Source organism: Ursus arctos, unplaced genomic scaffold (genome assembly GCF_023065955.2).
Source record: "Ursus arctos isolate Adak ecotype North America unplaced genomic scaffold, UrsArc2.0 scaffold_8, whole genome shotgun sequence".
NCBI lineage: Eukaryota > Metazoa > Chordata > Mammalia > Carnivora > Ursidae > Ursus > Ursus arctos.
This window is the reverse complement of record NW_026623100.1, coordinates 66,183,191-66,204,311: the sequence shown is the minus strand read 5'-3', so window position 1 is coordinate 66,204,311 and position 21,121 is coordinate 66,183,191. Positions and strand designations below refer to the sequence as shown.

The 21,121-nt window shown below is 42.4% G+C and overlaps 1 protein-coding gene across 5 annotated transcripts in view; it reads right to left on the bottom strand.

Annotated features, from left to right (window-relative positions):
* The window catches only part of DTNB (dystrobrevin beta), a 227,099-nt gene that overhangs the window by 22,858 nt on the left and 183,120 nt on the right, over positions 1-21,121 (bottom strand). For 4 of the 5 annotated variants that reach the window (XM_048222551.2, XM_057308991.1, XM_048222553.2 and 1 more), the window contains one exon: positions 13,517-13,613. In XM_048222551.2, the coding sequence (XP_048078508.1) occupies positions 13,517-13,613 (97 nt within the window). Of the gene's footprint in view, positions 1-8,017; positions 8,039-13,516; positions 13,614-21,121 lie in introns of all 5 variants that reach the window. The other variant, XM_048222550.2, reaches the window with a different exon arrangement.

Genomic DNA, 21,121 nt, shown 5'->3' with positions numbered 1-21,121 from the left:
TCTCCTAGATTCTCTCTTGGTTTCCTGAGGTCCGAGATGGTTAAATACAAGAATTGAAATTTGATATGTGAAAGCAATTATATAGCGAGTGTTGTATATATTTAAATTAAGAACACATAATAATAAATGTACCGAAGGATTTATGAAAAATAAATAAATAGACAGATAGATAAAAGTACTGAAGGGTTTATAGTTACCAGCTCGTAGAGCAGTGATGAGCTGGCATGAATCCTTATTAAAGGTACTATATTAGCTGCAGTTAACTGTCTCTCTGCATTGCCTCTAATTTTATAAAACATGCTTCTACTTTTCTTTCTTCTTTTCTTCTCTTTCTCTCTCTTCCTCCTTCCAGCTCCCTCCCTGCTCCCTTCCTCCTCCCTGCCCCCACCCCTTTCTTTTAAAGCGTTAGAGCATCTATACTGCAGTGTCAAATGACAGTAATTCCACTTGCCAGATTATATGATGGGCAGCAAATGGAGAAGAGTGCAAAGGTCTACTGTACCCTTTCTAACATGGTTCTTTTGGCTGAAACTAAGCGGATGTTCATTTCAGGTAAGGACTCTAGGCCAGAAAGCTCCCTATCTCGGTATTACGGTTAATATGGAACATCAGAACCTGCCTGAGATCAGCTATAAGACCCCAGAGACCGGCACAGCATCAGGATTTGATAAAATGCCTACAGATGCTCTCAAAGTGAAGGGTCATATATCCAATCCCAAGCCAAGAGAGGATGCTAGGGTGAGGTCTAGCAGAAAGACAGCACTAGGGATTCCTCTCCTCCTGTAGAAGCCCGAAAATCCCAGAGATAAGTCAAAGGACAGGCCTTCATGGGAGGAGCTGATGCTTTCTTTTGTCTGGAAAAGTGGGAGGTAGAAGGTTGGCATGAGGCAACACTGAGGGAGGAGCTGATTATTGAAAGAAAGCCCAGACAATGAAGGGAGGGCAGAGGGTTTCAAAGTCACAAAAGGAGACACTAGTCCAATGAATCCAGTTGGTCTTCGTAGACCCTTCTTGGTTTATAGCCTTTCTGCAATATACCGACTGGAATTAGTGATGAAAGGATGAAAGGGCTGTGAAGTTGAAGTTTACAGATGAAGAAACAGGTTTGTAAAGGCAATGCACGTGTTCAGATAGAAAAGAAATGAGGTTTTGTCAAGAAGGTTCTATCAGAACAGCAATCCACTCATATAATTCAATAAGGCAGATTAAGATTTTATTCCTTCTCTTTCATTGGTTGAAACCAAAGGGGGAGGGGGGTTGGACAAAACAAAGCCTATTTTTCAGAGCTGTCTATACTCTGTAACTCTACTGAAAATTTTCTTTCCAGGGTTGTTGATAACTTGCTGATTGTCAAATCCAAGGGCTTCCTTATTTTATTGTCTTAATAACTTTCTCCCTCTTGAAACTATCTGAGCTTTCACAAGAACCCACAATTCTACCCCTCCCACCTCCACTTTCTTCCTTTTCTCTACTATGGTTTTTTCCTAAGGCTCATGTATATGGTTTCAATCCTAATTTTATGTTGAAGACTTCCAAATCTACAATGCTAGCCATGTATTTCCACTGAAATTTCAGTTGCATATCCCCAAATATATAGCAGACCATACAAAAAGCTTGACCGCCTGCCTAATCTTTGAAACTCAGTATGTTCGAAATCAGGTCAAAGTCCCCTTTCTGCCCCAGATCATCTCACCTTTTCACTTCTTCAGTCAATGTACCCATCATTTTCCCAGGTCCTCAGGCTCAGAACCTAGAAAAGTCATCTTTTACTTATTCTTTTCTGTTGATGCTTTGCTGAGACTCAGACTGTAGTACTCTGGGAGAGACAGTGTGTCCCAGGGATTCAACAGTCTTCCAGCAGAAGGACAATTTCTCCAGCTTGGTGTGTAGAGAATTTCCCTAGAGACCTTGGAGGACAGTTTTCATATGTTGTATGCATTCTGGCCAAGAGAGGAAAAGACAGAAATATAGTACAGAAGGGAAATAAAAAAGCAGGCAAGGAAATCTCTCAGTCTGTCATTGATGACGGGGAGGAAAAATACTGGGGATGCTGCAAAGACTCAAGGTGATTTCCCCCCTATATCCTCAGACTGTAAACTCCTGGTAAGTGTTCAAGGAGTTTCAGGGGAGTTAAATACAAATACTTATTTTTAATATTGTAATGATGTTTCCTCTTTTTGGGAAAAAACTAATTGAATTAAAAAAAAAGTAAAACAACAAACTACCAGTTTCGCACAGTGAGTACGGGAGCCAACACTGATGAATGAGCCCACTCTGCAGGCTCTCCCACGGGCATCTATGTGCAGGTGGCACATCAGATAGTCTAGACAGACTGGGACTGCGACCTAGGCTAACGGTTTGCGGCAAAGTCCTGTAGTACACCACGCTGATCTTGGTTTACCAAAAGACATCTGGGGAGTTTGCAAACTTAGGGGGACACCAGTGGTGACTATGGCTCAGGATATCACTGACCTGACTTGCGTGTCTGTATTTAAGTTAACATGCCAACAATGAAATAAAGTTCATACTACTTGAGGGTGGTATTTGTGTAGGATTCCTCTCGTTATCCTCTAGAAGGCCAAGTTCACTGCCTTGAACATACGTAGTAAGACACTGCTGAATAAATAAATAAATGGCAATTCTTTGCATTGGGGTAGAAGTAGACTCAGGCTTCTATTTCAGAGTGCGGTGGGGTCCAAGAGTCCAGAAGATTTAGAGCCATGGGAATCTGAATCACTTCCCAATGAGATTGTGTCCAAAGGTTCAGTGAAGCAAGAGGGGAAATGGTCCATGAGCACATCAAGGGGTTCGCCAATAATCTCTTTAATGGACAAAGGAGGTTTTTATTTGTTGTTGTATAGAGTTTTTTTTTAAAGTCCTTTCTCTGAAACTTACAAAGTTAATATTCATGAGGCTTGTTAGAGTCCTCATGGATTAACCATGGCTAACTAAATATTGAGTGGCCTTCTTCTGAGGCATATTTGGGGAAGCCAGATCAGAGATGTGGGCTTCTAGCCAGCCCACACCATTCTTTCTTTAGTGCAGTTATAGTGGGTTATTCGTCTGATTCTGGAAATCAGAAAGGTCACGGGGCAAGATCCCACTTGATATCCCAACTTACTGAAGTAAAAAGAAAGGTTCCAAGTGTGGCAATGCTCTCTTAGTGGAATCCCCAAGATTCCTCTAATTACATAATTTTCAGAGTCCCACCTATAATCCCCTGGACCAGTAATTACCATATTACTAATTTGGATCAGGGCCACCTCCATGGGAGCCCCCTATCCTTATATTTACTATCTAAAGTTAGAGTCCTCAAGCCTGATGTTGATCTGCATATGAAAGGTAGTGACTTCTAGGGGCGCCTGGGTAGTGCAGTGGTTAAGCATCTGCCTTCGGCTCAGGGCGTGATCCCAGCGTTCTGGGTTCGAGCCCCACATCAGGCTCCGCCACTAAAAGGCTGCTTCTTCCTCTCCTACTCCCCCTGCTTGTGTTCCCTCTCACTCGCTGGCTGTCTCTCTCTGTCAAATAAATAAATAAAATCTTAAAAAAAAAAAAAGGTAGTGACTTCTAATAGGAGAATTCAGAGAAACATTCAAGGAAATATCTTTGATGAATAAACCCTACCCCTTGCCTTGGATAGCTCATTTCATTTGGTGTTAGCAATCCAGCAGTAAAATTTTATGGTATACTGAGTCACTGGGGAGAATGGAACACCGAGATGTAACCAGAATGAATTTATACATCTGAAATCTCTCCAGATTAGCACTGGAGGAGCCCACAGCTTAAGTGCACCGAGCAGCAAACACCATCACCAGCATTACTCATCAGTCTGCTGTTACCTCAGTGAGCTCCTTTGTTGTCACTGCTGGTGAATCCCGTAGCCAGGCTGCAGATGCTGGGTTTTTACTAAACAAAGCTCAATATTTTCAAGTGATACAAATAACTATAGATATCCCACATTGTATAGATGACCTGTATTTAAAAAAAGAGGATGATTCTATTCTATGTAATCAGTATCTGTTCTTTAGACAGAAATAAAAATAGAGTGAATAATAATACTGATATATTAGCTTGGTGTTTCTATTCCTTTGGCAACCTTGAAATTCCTTTTTCTGATACCTTTTTATAAAGGGCTTTTCTGAGCCATGATTCAGTCTCCTGAATGGGTAGACCTATTGTGCAGGAGTACCTTGAGCAAAGTGACTGTTAAAGGTACTCGAAGCAGTTATGGCCCTCATAATTAATAAACTTATGAATTCACACTGCCTTTTAACTCAAAATCTTGTAAATCTGGTTAATACTGGTTTTCATTCAGCAGCTATTTATTGAGTATCTGCTGTGTGGCAGGCATCAGGCTAGTGACTGGGGATGCAGTAGTGAAAAAGGCAGACCAAGTCCTTTAATTACAGTCTTATGATTATCGTGGGCCTGATTAACCCTGACTCAACTGATACAATCTAATTCCCGAGCCTGTTAAACTGTAGGGTATATCGTGGGTTGAAGAGTCACTCAGTGAAGTCATATCTGAAACAGCCAGGCAGTTCTGCCCTTAATTATAACCCTTGGATCTGAGAAGAGAGAGGGGAAGGAGGGAGGAGGGAGAGAGGAAAGACATAAGAGTTATCAGCTGAGGCGCTGATGCCACTCACAGCAGTGGAGAGGTGGCTGTGGCTGAAAGCAGGCCCACAGCATGAGAGCGGCTAAGTCACAGTCATTACCCATTCCTCTCAGATCCCCCCACAGCCAAAATAATCCCTAAAGAGGAAAGAAGCAAGAAGGCGGACTACATGAAAAGTTCTCTATAATGGATTTATAGAGCCAGTTTGGGGAAGCCTGTCTAGTAAATTCTTCATTGTACAAGTCTCTCACGATTATTTTATTACCCATATAGGGTAATACATCTTGATAGCAAAGAAATTAAACTACACCAGCCAGAACCCAGGAAGGAAGAAAGTTACAACTTAGTTCTGGGAGGGGGGTGGGGGAATGGGATAGACCGGTGATGGGTAGTAAGGAGGGCACATATTGCATGGTGCACTGGGTGTTATACACAACTAATGAATCATCGAGCCTTACATCGAAAACCGGGGATGTACTGTATGGTGACTAACATAATATAATAAAAAATCATTATTAATTAAAAAAAATAAATAAATAAATACCTCTTTGTGCCTCACTCAGTAACGAGAGAAACTAAAACAGAGACGCTAGTTCTAAAGCTTTATATGTCTAGGTGTTAAAAATGTTGTTGAATTACATAAAGCCATTCAGCTCAAATTTGAGCCTCAGAGCTGAGCCCTGAGTGGGTTCAGTTTAAACCTGTGACGTAAACAAAGGATATTTAAACCTACATCCACAGAACAGAATGTCTTACCTACACCGCTGTGGTGAAAGATGAGAAAAAAAACAGTTTGTACCAATTCATGCCATGGGTGGTCCTATGAGAGTGTGAGGACAAGGTCATGAGCTCAGGACCGTGGCCACGGAGAACACCCAAGACATACACACGAGCGGCTCACTGGGGCAAGCTTAGCGGTCCAGGCTAGCTTCTTATTTGGCCAACGCAGGGGTAGGACGATCTCACACAGAAGCACAGGTCACTGAATTGAGCGTGTTATTTAATCCCTTATCTGCTCAAGGTCCGCTTTTTAAATACTTTTTTAATTTTCTAAAGTAATCTCTACACCCAACATGGGGCTGGAACTCATGACCCTGAGATCAAGAGTCACATGCTCTACCGACTGAGCCAACCAGGCGCCCCAAGGTCAGCTTTCAATTAACCTGAGAAACAAAATACCAGAAGTGGCAATTTCTGGTTCTTAGATTACATGGCAATCCATAATATTTTTTTTTTTAAGATTTTATTTATTTATTCGACAGAGATAGAGACAGCCAGCGAGAGAGGGAACACAGTCAGGGGGAGTGGGAGAGGAAGAAGCAGGCTCATAGCAGAGGAGCCTGATGTGGGGCTCGATCCCACAACGCCGGGATCGCGCCCTGAGCCGAAGGCAGACGCCCAACCACTGTGCCACCCAGGCGCCCCTATAATTTTTTTTTTTTTAATGAAATGTCTATTGGAAGCTCTACGGCTACCATTAAAATGGACACTCATAATGACTGCCCTTTTCTGAGAGAGTTCTCGGGTAGGGTGCAAGGTACTTCGCTCTGAGCTGGCACACTCAGAGAGGGATTAGGAGATGCCAGTCTGGGCTGACTGCTGGAGTAAGTTCCCAGCAAGCGGTTTCAGCTGTGACGTGCATCTCTGGGGTGTAAGGGAGAGAAGAGAGGAAAGGGAACACTGGTTGTCAGCAGCTACAGGGGAGGTGATGCCCTGGACCGGCAGGAAGGAGATGAGGCTGTCAGGGAAACGGGGAGCAGGGAGACGGAAGGAGAGATGTTCTCTTTCCTTCCCTCAACACAAGCTCACCCATCCTCCTACTTGTGCTAGGCATTACCAGCATCTGCTTCTCTGAGGCTTCTAAGCAAACTGGAGGATTATACTTCCATGACCCTGGAAGTCAAGTGTGGTCATGTGACTTGCTTTGGCCAGTGAAACAGAGTGGAAGTGATGTGTGTCAGGTCTTGGAAGAAGCATTTAATGACTGGGCTTGACTTTGCATCCTTGTCTTCTCCTGCTTTGCCCATGTGAACGTACCTACTGGGGAAGTGCCATACGATCAAAGCAACAAACTATGTGTGAATGAGGAAAACGACAAAACCAAACAAACTTCTGTTACAGTAAAGCCACTGAAATCTCTGGGTTGTTCGCCTACCTTAGTCCCATAATCTATCTCCTTTCCCTCTTTCTGAGTCTCTCTCCCTTGCTCGCTCCTTTCTTGCCTCCTCCCCTCATCTGATCTCTTCCTTCCTTTCTTCTCCCCTTTATTATTTCATTGTCCTAACCAAAAATAATAAAAAATATGTAGTATATTCCTATTCTTCATCTAAAACATGGATGAGTTTGTTTTTTGAAAAAGAAATGAGTGAATTTTTTGAATTAAACATTTCATATCTCTCTCTTAAAATTAAAGCCCTGAGGTGAATTAAAAATCAGCTTTAGCTTGTGTAAAAAAAAATGTATGCTTTGGGGCGCCTGGGTGGCACAGCAGTTAAGCGTCTGCCTTCGGCTCAGGGCGCGATCCCGGCGTTGTGGGATCGAGCCCCACATCAGGCTTCTCCGCTGGGAGCCTGCTTCTTCCTCTCCCACTCCCCCTGCTTGTGTTCCCTCTCTCGCTGGTTGTCTCTATCTCTGTCAAATAAATAAATAAAATCTTTAAAAAAAAATGTATGCTTTGAAAATCTTACAATGTTCTATAAACATATGCTGTGCTATTGTGGATAGGCCCTCAATTGATTTTCTTGTGTGGGTTAAGGGCTATCTGGAAAAATAGAAACAAACATGAAACTTCCCTAAACACCATGCAACAGCCATGCCGCTCAAAACCAGAGCCCCTCCTGGAGCCGACTCTGAGCAGGAAATCACTCAGGTCATAACCAGTCGCTTAGTCTTCATTGGTAACTTGGTTACAAAGGCTACTGGGGCTGGAGCATCCAGAAGCCTGCTCAAGACTAAAGGACATTTGAAGTTATCACAATAACTACACAGTTTCATGCACAATCACTCATGACATAGTATTTAGGCCTGAGGTCACCCCCACAGCCCTGAAAGTTGTTTCGAGCAATTCAAGTCACTCTAGACATGAAGCAGCAGAGAATGCAAGAGCAGGAAAATGCAATCGTAGCCTGACTAATCATGCATATTTAACTAAACACAACAGATGTGTACTTAAAAAAAATTCAACAAGCTCTGGTTTCAGGTAAGAACACGCTCTGCTAGGTAAACATGACGTGGACTTTCAGGCCATTTTACAGCACCACGGGGAGAGCTGCCGAGGGTTTTACACATAAGCCACTGCAGAGATGACGAGAGGGAAGAGGTATGTAAGAGCTACATGAGGAAAAGAAGACCATGCAAAAGGAGCGAGAATCAGCTGGAAGCATTCCCAAGTTCACTTACTGCCTGCTTTTGCTCTTCCTCCTGGAGATGTTGACGATGAAGAAAAGGCAGAGGAGAAAAGGAGAGAGATTAATGCCCATCACCACAAACATTTGGAAGAGATGACAGAAGAATCCGGCAAGCAGGGCCAGGCCCCTGGGTGCGGAGACCAAAGGCCCTGACCTCCATCGGATCACCGTCAGCTGGACGGAGTGAACGGCAGGCCTCTGGCCCACCCAGTTCATTCAGTGCCAGCTTCTAGAGCTGGGAAACCATCGAATCCAACTTCCTCATTTACAGACCAAAAAGGCCTAGGGAGCCTGACTTGCCCGAGCTCACCCAGCTGTTCAGGGTAAACTGAAAGCAGCAGCTCATCGAGGCCTCAAAAGCCCAATCCTCAATTTCACCATCCCCCACGTTCACGTGTGGCAACTCCTTCTCTAGACCAGCAGTCCTCAAAGCAGCAGCCGCACCTGGCACCTTGTCAGAGATGCAAATCTTGGGCACCGGCCGAGACCACCTGAATCCAAACTCCTGGGGTAGGTGGGGCACAGCAACGCATTTCAGAGCCTGTCAGAATGAGAGCCTAAAACTGCTCTAAAAACTTCCCCCAAACTAGCAATTTCACCTGACCACAGATTCTCTAATTTAGTCCCCTCCTCTCCACTTGCTTTCAGGCTGCTTTGTGGGGTTTCTTTCCCAAGGACGCACATACGTCCCCATTCCTCCAAAACTGGAAACTGCTTCAGGGCCCTGAGAGGCTTTTGTAAAAGAACTCTTGACCTCAGTTTTTCACTAACTCAACACAGGTTCCTCTAGTACTTCTTATGCATAAAGCACTGGAAACATGAAGCTGAGTGGCGGCCTCTGTCTCTCAGAGCCTTGCAGGGACGGTGGGCAGAGTGGGTACTCGCCAGCTCTCAGCTATCAGCATGCATCACTAGGAAGAAGCACAACAAAGATGAGATAGACACTTCTGAGTTTCTCTCTCCTCAGTGCTTGGCTCTTCAGCTACTCTGTCTCTTAATGGATCTTTTTGCTTCTTCTTTCTGTGCCTCATCATGGGTAACTGTGGTCAGGGAGCCTCTGCTCTTTGCCCCAAGTGTGCAAATCTAAAAGCCGTTGCGATGGTTCTATTTAAATCGGATCCATCCGAGCTAGCCGTCGTCACTGAACATGTGTGTGGGAAGTCTTAGGGATGGATGAGAGCTTCTGCTTTCACAGAGTCTGCAGATCTGGGGGCCATGGTGAGAAGGCCTTCAGGAAGTCCCACCAATTACAAAAGGGAAAGAGGAGGTAAAAAATTTGGAAAAAAATAATTTTGTTCCTGCAAGGGAGAGACATGGACTAGGAATTAAGTGGGCACTAAGAACTCTCTTAAGGAGACTCTGAGCCGGCAGCAGACTTTCTTCATAATCAAAACCAGCTGCTGGAAGCCTGACCATACTTATACTCACGGGAGCCCAAGCAAAGAGGGGCCCAGAGCGTGAGCTGAGCTAGCCTTACGAAGGTAGCACCTTTTAGCTTGTGTATCTGGCACGCGTGGCTCTGGTTAGAAGGGATTCGAATTCTGCAGTTGGGAGGAGATCTCCCTTCCTGGCCAGGCTTCCCTGTAAGGCAGAACACTTTTCTTCCATTCCCTAGGCAAGGCAGACAGCCATAGGAAGAGTTATTAAACAATTTAAAATGTGTTTTTATTCTTGGCACGAAGTGTTGACATGACACTGAAATGATGGGGGAGGCATGAGGCAATCCCAACAGGCTGAAATTGCAGCTGAGGTCAGAAGACCAAGATGAAAGTTCTCAGAACTGTTTCTAAGACACCTCCCTATTTCCACTGTTTTTTTCCAGGTTTAGTAGTGGAGGTGACATTGCTTTGGCTCAACAGAATAAGGACATTTCAGAAAGCAATGTTTCATGTTTGCACATCTGGTGACTCTACTATGGACAGTTTGTCCAAAGACATGACATCATTATAATCTGCAGTAGCCATGTGTCAGGTTAGGACGGGAGAGGTGGACAGGGCAGCTTTTTCCAGAGTCAGAGGACCCTGCTGTACACTGGGATTAGAAGGGGGTGGGCTTTGACAAAGTGTTATTTAGGATGGTGTTACAGTATTTAAACTCACTGGAAGTTACTCAGATAAAGCCTTGAAGGCTCGGTCAACACAGTAAACAGGTCAGTTATAAGATCTTGGAACCTTTTTGTTATCAGCTGCAGTCAGTAAACACTAACTGATGGCAACTGGCCTAGAAGCCAAGCTGATGTAAAGGAAGTCATACTACTTTAACTAAAAAGTGCAAATCTACAAGTGCTTATGTCACCTAAAACCATGTGAGACTCTTCCACGTGGGGGATGTCTGGCTAGGTGGCCACAGTCCTGCCATAACCACTGCAGCTATCTACACGAAAATTCATATTCTAAACCTCGTTTGCAAATGAGGTTGAAATCCAAAATTACAGAATTCACCTGGGGACTATGTTTCAAAAGCAATATTAGAAAAATGGAAAATGAGGCAGACAAATATTGGGACCATGATTTGGAAACTAAAACATCAACACACAACCACTTCCAGATGAGATAGAGGTTACCTATACACATTAATCAGGGGGAAATGTGAGGGAAAGATACATTCTGACCATGGCTACCTGGATGTCAGGGTACACTATGTCATTAAGAAAACAAAAAAAACTATTAAGAAGGTCCCTGATACACCTTGGTGACAGGGACTAAATCTTACTCATCGCCAAACACCTAAATGTGATACTTAGAAACCAATATTTTCTTGTTAAATAAATGTATGATTACTTTTCACCCTGCCTTATTCCCAAAAAAGGATTTAAGATTATTGTTGAATGAAATAATAAGCAATGGTGACACTTTGCATGTATACTTCCTTAAATGATCATTTTTCAGATAAACAGACAATGTACACTACATTTCATTGAAGCAGTAGAAAGAACTCTCTGTGAAGTGGAAATTTACTGTGTGGTGTAGTTTAATTTATGAGTATCCCAGACCATGTGGTTTAATTGTCCATTTGACTAAGTGCTTACAGCTGTTTTATGAGAGCATTAAATGCTAGCAGACTGAACATCAATGAAAGCAGGACCGTCCTTTGAAATTAAAATTAGGATCCTAAAGTGTACTTTTATTATGGGTTGGTGAATATCTTTTTTTAATAGTAGGAAAACATCTTCGAAATTTTCATGGAAGTCAATGATTCCTATGGATGACCTCTAAGAGTGCATATAATACACAAATTAGGATTGTGCTATCATCCTTTTAGGAAGCTGGACACCGGAGGCATGAGATTTTCATCTGTAAGTTCTAATCAATGGATAAAAAGACAACATTCCTGGTCTGTGTTGCAAATTCTTCCTCCCAGTCTGAGTGGCCTCAGCCTATCAGGTGAGTAAATTATAAGTCATTTAAGAAGCTGGCAGGGGATTCTACAAAATGGGGCACCAGGATCCTGCTTATTCTACTGCTTATTTTACTGTAAGACAATAGCTAGAAATACAAAGAAACTCAGGGGTTGGCATCAGAGTTCCAGGCATCCGCTCCTTCTGCTTAGCCCTTGAACACTGGCATCAGAACTGAACTACAGGGTCAAGTAATACACGTGGGACTCCGCACCAGGAACTCTAACGAACATGAGGGCAACCCAGCTGACGAGAAAACACACCGCGGTACTTTGGGGAAATATATTCTGACCTCTTTTCAGTTGGCATAAACCTTTTGCCTTTTATAAAAATTACCCTAGGGTACCTTCCCATCTGTGTTTGGGTAATGTCTGAGAGCATCTTACTAAAAGGAGGTGGACCCAGGCAAGGGGTGGGTGGATCCCTTTATCTCATGTCTGACAGGGGACCATCCCACATGGCAGGGCTTCCAAAGCCCCCTTCCAAAGCCTTCCAAAGGCTGGAGATGTTACAACAGCCAAATGCACCTCAGTACATCTCTGCTGTCTTGAGTGGGTGATGGGGTTGGAGTAGCTGGGTACTTGACAACTATTAGAGGGATGTGGGCCAGGTTTTATGTGTAAGATTTTCTTTAAACTTTTTTTTTTTTTTAAGATTTTATTTATTTATTCGACAGGATAGAGACAGCCAGCGAGAGAGGGAACACAAGCAGGGGGAGTGGGAGAGGAAGAAGCAGGCTCATAGTGGAGGAGCCTGATGTGGGGCTCGATCCCACAACGCCGGGATCACGCCCTGAGCCGAAGGCAGACGCTTAACCGCTATGCCACCCAGGCGCCCCGTAAGATTTTCTTTAAATAAGACCCACTTAGACATGAAATATTTCTCAGGAGAATTTCTACTAAAAGGGTTAATGTAGAAACACGTCCATGTAAAACAACTCAAATACCCAGGACCAAAGCTAGGAGAAAAAAAAAAAACAAACTCAGCTCAAGACTAAAAGAAGCGATTGTCTTGAGCAAGTCACAAGTCAGTTTAAAACACAAACACTACATTTACCGAAGCCGCTAATACCGCTAGCTGCATTATGAAGGGACTCGTCTAGAATGAAGAAGTTGAAGAAAAGTCTCCAAGCCGATGTTTTCTTGAGCCACCACTCCTAGTCTGGACCCTTGTCACTCACTTCAGGCTGGATGCTTTTATTTGTCTCCATTTCTCCTTTAGTTTCTCCCCTCTCTAATCTGCTCTACACATTTTCCCAAACTATTATTTCCAAAACCTTCAGTGACTCCCCTACCACAGGATTAAATCCACTCCCCTCAGCCTGGCTTCTGAGGTAATCCACACTTTGTGATTTCCACTGTGGCTGCTAACTCTGTGTCACGCCACAAACTACAGTGGTTTCCAGCACAGACAGAGACCTAAGGAATGAGTGCTCTGGTATTGCTGTTATGAATCTGGTATATATTTCTGTTGAATACCGGGAAAACTGTCTAGGTGAGGACATTTAAATGCCAAGCGTGCCTCTCTCTCCTCTGGGGTTCAGGGGTTGTAATATACTCTTCAACAAAAATAGACAGTGAGATCTGGTCATCCCAAAATTATTGAAGTCCCAGTATAACAAACCTAGAGCTAATATGCTATTTTGTTCCTCCTCATAAAATTATTCATTAGAATTAGTCTGATTAGCTTGGTTTGCGGCTGCGATTCTTACTAAAATAGGACACAAAATAATTGTTATGTATTTAGGCGGAATATTTGAAAACTTGTCTTAAGAGAAACTTTAAATCGTGGAGAAATATTCATTTACACAGAGTTAATATCCTGTTTACAAACCTTTATATGTATTCATAAAAGCAACTACTCAAGGACTGGACTCTAGTTGCAGTTACTCGTTTTTTATCATCAGGCTTCACACTAGTTTCCACGACCTTCCGGAGTCAGGCCTACCTTTATGGGCCAGTGGCATTTCAGCCTTTCGCTGCATCCCGTTTGGACAGCACAGGGGAGGTAGCAGAGGAGCGGGTGGTGAAGGGGAAGGAGGACGGCTGAGCGGAGGGCGGGGAGGCGGGGAGAGGCCAGGGCCAGGGCTCTCACCTTCAGCAGCTTCATGAGCCCTTCCAGCTGAACCATCAGCTCACGCCTGCTCTCCTGCAGGGCCGACATTCTCTGCTCCAGCTCGTCTTTCCTCTGCCTGTCCGAGGGGAAAAGCCCATCAGAAAGGAAACTCTGAAGATAAAGGGACCTTTGAAGAAGGGTCCAAGCGTAGGTGAAATGGGTTTTAGACCCGATTCAGCTACTTACCAGGGTCTGAGATGCTGAGCAAGTCATTTAACCTCTGCTACGTTATGTTGGAAAGCGGTAATAATATTTTGTTTTACTCTCTTCCTTTAATGTTTTGAAAACAGTATGTAAAAATGCTTTGGAAAACACACAATATAGATATGGCAATGTAGAGAAAAAGTATTAATAATATTATTATTAAAGCAATTTAAAGAATTCCTCAGGAACGCAAATACCTCATTTAGAGAGAATATATAGAACTAGTCTAAATTTAAATTGATAGTGAGAAAATGTATGAAAACTGCTCAGGGAGAATAGAGTTCTGTTGCTATTGCTCCCAGCACCAGACCCCAGCCTCAAGTGTGTGACTGGCATCAGGGTGACTCTGTGTCTAAGAGAACTGACTTTTTCCTGAGGACAGTCAATTCTAGCTCAGTATGTCCAAACCAAACTTAAGACTTTAGTCCGCAAATGGTTCTCCTTCCTGATTTCTTCCAGTTGTCATGGCTGAAAACTTTGGTCCTCTTTGATACTTCTCTGCCTACACCCTATTCTCCGTCACCCAATTCAGATGCTTCTTTCCTAGAAATTTATGTGTCTTTCTCTTCCCACGTTTCTCACTTTATCCAAAAACACCCACTTCACATGTGCAATGGTCTCCTATCTTGATTAATCCTGATTTCATCTGTTACGGTGAAGTGGAAGAGAAATCAGGAGACTAGAGGGCCACCATTTACTAAATACTACAACCTTGGACAAGTCACCCTGTAAGAGCGTCAATTTTCTCTTCGCTAAAATGGGACTAATTACAAACAACAATGGCAATTTTTGAGGATCCAACAAGATACTAGGTATGAAAGTGTGTTCTATGAACTTTACAATGCTTCTCAGAGAAAACCTGTTCATTTCATCATCCTACGTAATAATCTTAGTAGCATTTCCAGCATCTCTAACTCTTGCCTTGCACGATCCATGCCTCAGCTGTCCATTCTAGTAACTACTAGCCACACATGACTACTGAACACTTGAAACGTGGCTATTCTGAATGGAGATGCACTGGATTTCAAAACCTTACTGTGGAAAAAAAAAAAAAAAAGTAAAATATCTCATTAATATTTTTGAATGTTGACTATATGTTGAATGGTAATATTTTGGGCAAATCAGGTTAAGTAAAAGATAGTGTTAAAATTAATGGCACCAGGGTGCCTGGGTGGCTCAGTCAGTTAGGCGTCTGCCTTCCGCCCAGGTCATGGTCCCAGGGTCCTGGGATGGAGTCGCGCACTGGGCTCCTTGCTCTGTGGGCAGCCTGCTTCTCCCTCTGGCTGCCGCTCCCCCTGCTTGTGCTCCCTCTCGCTCCCTATCTGTCAAAAAAATAAATAAAATCTAAAAAAAAAAAAAATCAACGGCACCTATTTCCTTTTAGCTTCTCACTGTGGTTGTCAGGAAAGTTTAATTTACATGTGTGGCTCACATTATGTTTCTATCAGGGAGTGCTGCTCCAGTCCCCACCTACATTCCTATCCCTAGTGCCTCACATTCTATTCCCTTCCACGTCTGGATGTCTAGTGATGCTTCCCATTTTCCTAAACAGATCCTATCATTTCACGCCTCACAGCCATTCCCCCACTTCTTCCAAATGTTATTACTCCTTGGTGTCCAACCCAAACGTCACTCTTCCCAGGAAGCCGCTCCTGACTACTTCAGCAGGTATCAGATCCTGCTTAATTAATCACCATAGCAATTGGTGCTTTTCTGTGGCACTTGATTTATTTTACCTTGCATTGCTGTCATTCCTACCATGATGCAAAATCCTTGAGGTCAGGGGATGAGTCTTTGCATGTACTGAAAGCTTAAGAAAATGTCATGCCTCCAGTATGTACTCAGTTAACATCTAGTGAAGTTAACACAATCATTGTTTGAAATCCTCCGAGGACTTCCATCACCTATCACTTGAGGCTCTCTAGAATCTGGTCTCAATTATTCAACTAATTTTATCTCTTATCACTGGCACTTTAATGCACTGGATACCTGAAACAATTTCTTAGCTCCAACACTCCTTCCCTTCTGTGAAATGTATCACAGTTATTTGGGGAATCATGCTGAACCCCAACTCCACTTCTAATCTGAAATGTTTCCACCCAGATTTCATCCACATCATCCTTTTCATGGTCTAGCTCTCAACTTCCACCACCTCCATGGGTCTAACTGCTTCCAGCTTTCTATATATATATATATATTTCCCACTTATATTCTTCTTTTTTGTAAGATTTTATTTTTTTATTTGAGAGAGAGAGATAATGAGCAGGGCAGGGAGCAGAGAGAGAAGGAGAAGCAGACTCCCTGCCGAGCAGGGAGCTCAATGGGGGGCTCAATCCCAAGACCCTGAGATCATGACCTGAGCCAAAGGCAGATGCTTAACTGACAGAGCCACCCATGTGCCCCACCTTTTTTTTTTTTTTAAGTAGGCTCCACACCCAGCGTGGAGACCAATGTGGGGCTTGAACTCATGACCGTGAGATCAAGACCTGAGCTGAGATCAAGAATCAGACACTTAACTGACTGAGCCACCCAGGCGCCCCACCTGCTTAGCTTTCTTATAATGTAGTGCCCATACTATTTATTAATACTATATAATACTAGTTAACTGACTAGAAAATTATTTTATATTTATTTCCAAGACTATACTATAAATTTTTAAGATGGAATCATTGTTTTCTAGTCTTCATAATCCCTAAATTTCCAGCGCAGCTATAAATGCAATAAAGAGAAATTGACTCATTCAATTTTCTAGAAAGCCTTTCTTCCCTGAACTTTTAAGACTGGATGCAGTACTCTTTCTCTGTGCTGTGCATTGCCAAGTAATTATAATATGTGGTGAAAATGAATTCCAGCTACAAGCAACAACATGGAAGGATCCTGAAGCGGGGGGGAAGGTTCCACTATATGCATATAACAGCATTTCTCTAAAGCTCAAAAAACAAAAAGCAAAACTAAAGACTTTAATATGTGGGAATACACATATACTTGATAATACTGTTTAAAAAGCAAAGGAATAATAGGGGCGCCTGGGTAGCGCAGTCGTTAAAGCGTCTGCCTTCGGCTCAGGGCGTGATCCTGGCGATCCGGGATCGAGTCCCACATCAGGCTCCTCCGCTGGGAGCCTGCTTCTTCCTCTCCCACTCCCCCTGCTGTGTTCCCTCTCTCGCTGGCTGTCTCTCTGTCACATAAATAAATAAAATCTTTAAAAAAAAAAAATAAAATAAAAATAAAAAGCAAAGGAATAATAAACCAAATTCTGCATAGAGGTAAGCTCTGTGGGGAAGGTAGAAACAAGGAAATGGGATCGGGGGCACTTACACACGACATGGTTTTAACAATATGTGAGTAGGATGTGGGTTCATGCGTGTTCATTTTATCATTACGCTTCATATCTTACATATCTGTCATATATGCTATTGTAATGAATATACCATTAAAAATAACAATCAAGGGGGAAGGACGACCCTGGTGGTCAGGATTCATAACCACTAATCCTAAGAATGAAATTCTCCATCTTCTAGCTGGGTATTGGCAGTTCCGGGATTCATATATACTGGTCAAAACCAGAAGGATATCAGACACCTAGGAATGAAAGTTGCCCTTCATATGTCTTTTGATAAACAAAAGTTTTAATATGAATATAGATGAATTTACCAACTTTTTCTATGGTTAGTCAAACACCTGCCTTCAGCTCAGGTCATGATCCCCGGGTTCTGGGACTGAGCCACATGGGCTCCCTGCTCAGTGGGGAGTCTGTTTTTTCCTTTCTCTCTGCTCCTCCCCCCACACCCTGGTCATGCTATCTCTCTCTCTAATAAATACATAAAATCTTTTTTAAAAAGACATTCCCTACATTTTCTTCTGAAGTTTTAAAGTTGTGTCTTCATGTTAATCCATCTGGTGGTATTTTCTGTATACAGCATGAAGCGAAGAGCCAGTATGTTTTGTCTGTATGCACAACCAATCGATCCCGCACACTTACGAAATAGTTCCTCTTTCTTTAGTGATGATGGAAGCTGCTTTTGAGATTAAATACTTCCTGATTTCTCAAGAGTTAGACCCTCCTTGGATTTAGGTTAAATTCATGCTTCTTGCTGCCTACATATCACCTCTGGACTCAGCCCTTTGCCTACTAAATCTATGATAATTTTCAGACACCTCCAGCTTAATAAAGGACTTTTAGCAATCCCACTTTCCACAACAGTTAAGACTGGAGTATAACCATTTTTGCTTTGCTAGATACAAAAGAGTCACTTGTGCCTGAGCTGTGGTGGGGAAGCAGAACAGTTGTATCTTATGCTGAGAGTTGAGAGTTACACTGAGCTTGAGTCAGCAGCACATGCTCTCCCAGACTTCCTAGTGTAGCACCAACCTGCTAACATCCCAGGCATGCAACAGAGGACCGCACAGCAACCAAATCCTCAAGCCCAATTAAATATAGAAACTAATTTTCAGAAGAATGGGAATCTCTATATCTCTAATGATTTTCATCTGCACAGTTTAAATTCTTTATGACTTAGTTATTGATGATATAAATCTAGACAGAAAGACAGTTATAGAAAAACAATAATCTCCATTCTCTAGGAAAAGTAATCATGGTTGAGAAGCTAAATGACCTAAGCCAAAGGAAGAATTAAAAAAGGACAGCCATAAGAGGAAGAAGTCAATCAGAGAAAGACAATTATATGATCTCACTCATACGTGGACTTAAAGAAACAAAACAGAGGATCATAGGGGAAGAGAGGGGAAAAAAACCCCAAGAAATCAGAGGGAGACAAACCATAAGAGACTCTTTCTTTTAAATAAAAAATCAAGTATTTAATAACTTGTTTAATTACTTAAGTAAAGATTAGTTAATTGCTTACTTTATTTTTTAATTTTTTATTTGTTTTCCTTTAAATTTAAATTCAATTAATTAACATATAACATATTATTAGTTTCAGAGGTAGAGGTCAGTGATTCATTAGTCATTTATAACACCCAGTGCTCATTATATCAAGCACCCTCCTTAATGTCCATCACCCGGTTACTCCATCCCCCCACCCACCTCCTGGCCAGCAACCCTCAGTTTGTTTGTTTCTTTTTTTTTTTTTTAAAGATTTTATTTATTTATTTGACAGAGAGAGAGAGACAGCCAGAGAGAGAGGGAACACAAGCAGGGGGAGTGGGACAGGAAGAAGCAGGCTCCCAGCAGAGGAGCCTGATGTGGGGCTCGATCCCAGGACTCCAGGATCACGCCCTGAGCCGAAGGCAGATGCCTAACAACTGAGCCACCCAGGCGCCCCCTCAGTTTGTTTCTCATGATTAAGTGTCTTTTATGGTAAACACACACACACACACACACACACACACACACACACACCACTTTTTTTTTTTTAACGTATAATGTATTATTTATTTCAGGGTACAGGTCTGTGATTCATAAGTCTTACACAATACACAGTGCTCACCACAACACATACCCTCCCCAATGTCCATCATCCAACCACCCCATCCCTCCCACCCCCACCCACTCCATCATCCTCAGTTTGTTTCTTAAGATTAAGAGTCTCTTATGGTTTGTCTCTCTCTCTGGTTTCTTCTTCATTCATTTTTTCCTCTCTTCCCCTATGATCCTCTGCCTTGTTTCTCAAATTCCACATATCGGTGAGATCCTATGATAACTGTCTTTCTCTGATTGACTTATTCGCTTACATAATACCCTCTAGTTCCATCCACGCCGTTGCAAATGGCAAGATTTCAATTTTTTGATGGCTGCGTAATATTCCATTGTATTATATATACCACACCTTCTATATCCATTCATGTGTCAATGGAAAACTGGGCTCTTTCCATAATTTGGCTATTGTGGACATTGCTGATGTAAACACTGGGGTGTAGTTGCCCCTTCTGATTACTACCTTTGTATCTTTGGGATAAATACCCCAGTAGTGCAACTGCTGGGTCACAGGGTAGCTCTACTTTGAACTTTTTGAGGAACCTCCATACTATTTTCCAGAGTGGCTGCACCAACTTGCATTCCCACCAACAGTGTAGGAGGGTTCCCATACATCTGTCCCATCCCCAAGGATGTCCCACATCCTTGCCAACATCTGTTGTTTCCTGATTTGTTCATTTTAGTCATTCTGACTGGTGTGAGGTGGTATCTCATTGTGGTTTTGATTTGTATTTCCCTGATGCCGAGTGATATTGAGCACTTTTTCATGTGCCTGTTGGCCATTTGGATGGCTTCTTTGCAGAAATGTCTGTTCATGTTTTCTGCCCATTTTTTTATTGGATTATTTGTTCTTTGGGTGTTGAGTTTGATAAGTTCGTTATAGATTTTGGATACCACCCCTTTATCTGATATGTCATTTGCAAATATCTTCTCCCATTCTGTCGGTTGTCTTTTGGTTTTGTTGACTGTTTCCTTTGCTGTGCAAAAGCTTTTTATCTTGATGAAGTCCCAATAGTCCATTTTTGCCCTTGCTTCCCTTGCCTTTGGCAATGTGTCTCAGAAGAATTTGCTGCAGCTGAGGTCAAAGAAGTTGCTGCTTGTGTTCATTTCAAGGATTTTGATGGATTCCTGTCTCACATTTAGGTCTTTCATCCATTTTGAGTCTATTTTTACGTATGGTGTAAGGAAATGGTCCAGCTTCACTCTTCTGCATGTGGCTGTCTGATTTTCCCAACACCATTTGTTGAAGAGACTTTTTTCCATTGGATATTCTTTCTTGCTTTGTCAAAGATTAGTTGACCATAGAGCTGAGAGTCCATTTCTGAGTTCTCTATTCTGTATGTGTCTGTTTTTGTGCCAGTACCATACTGTCTTGATGACTACAGCTTTGTTATAGAGCTTGAAGTCCGGGATTTGATGCCACCAGCTTTGGTTTTCTTTTTCAACATTCTTCTGGCTATTAGGGGTCTTTTCTGGTTCCACACAAATTTTAGGATTATTTGTTCCATTTCTGTGAAAAAAGTGGATGGTACTTTGATAGGGATTGCATTGAATGTGTAGATTGCTCTAGGTAGTATAGACATTATCACAATATTTATTCTTTCAATCCATGAGCATGGAATGTTCTTCCATTTCTTTGTGTCTTCCTCAATTTCTTTCAAGAGTATTCTATAGTTTCCTGAGTACAGATCCTTTGCCTCTTTGGTAAGATTTATTCCTAGCTATCTTACAGTTTGGGGTGCAATTGTAAATGGGATCGACTCCTTAATTTCTCTTTCTTCTATCTTGTTGTTGGTTTGTAGAAATGCAACTGATTTCTGTGCATTGATTTTATATCCTGCCACTTTACTGAATTCCTGTATGAGTTCTAGCAGTTTTGGGTGGAGTCTTTTGGGTTTTCCACATAAAGTATCATATCATCTGCAAAGAGTGAGAGTTTGACT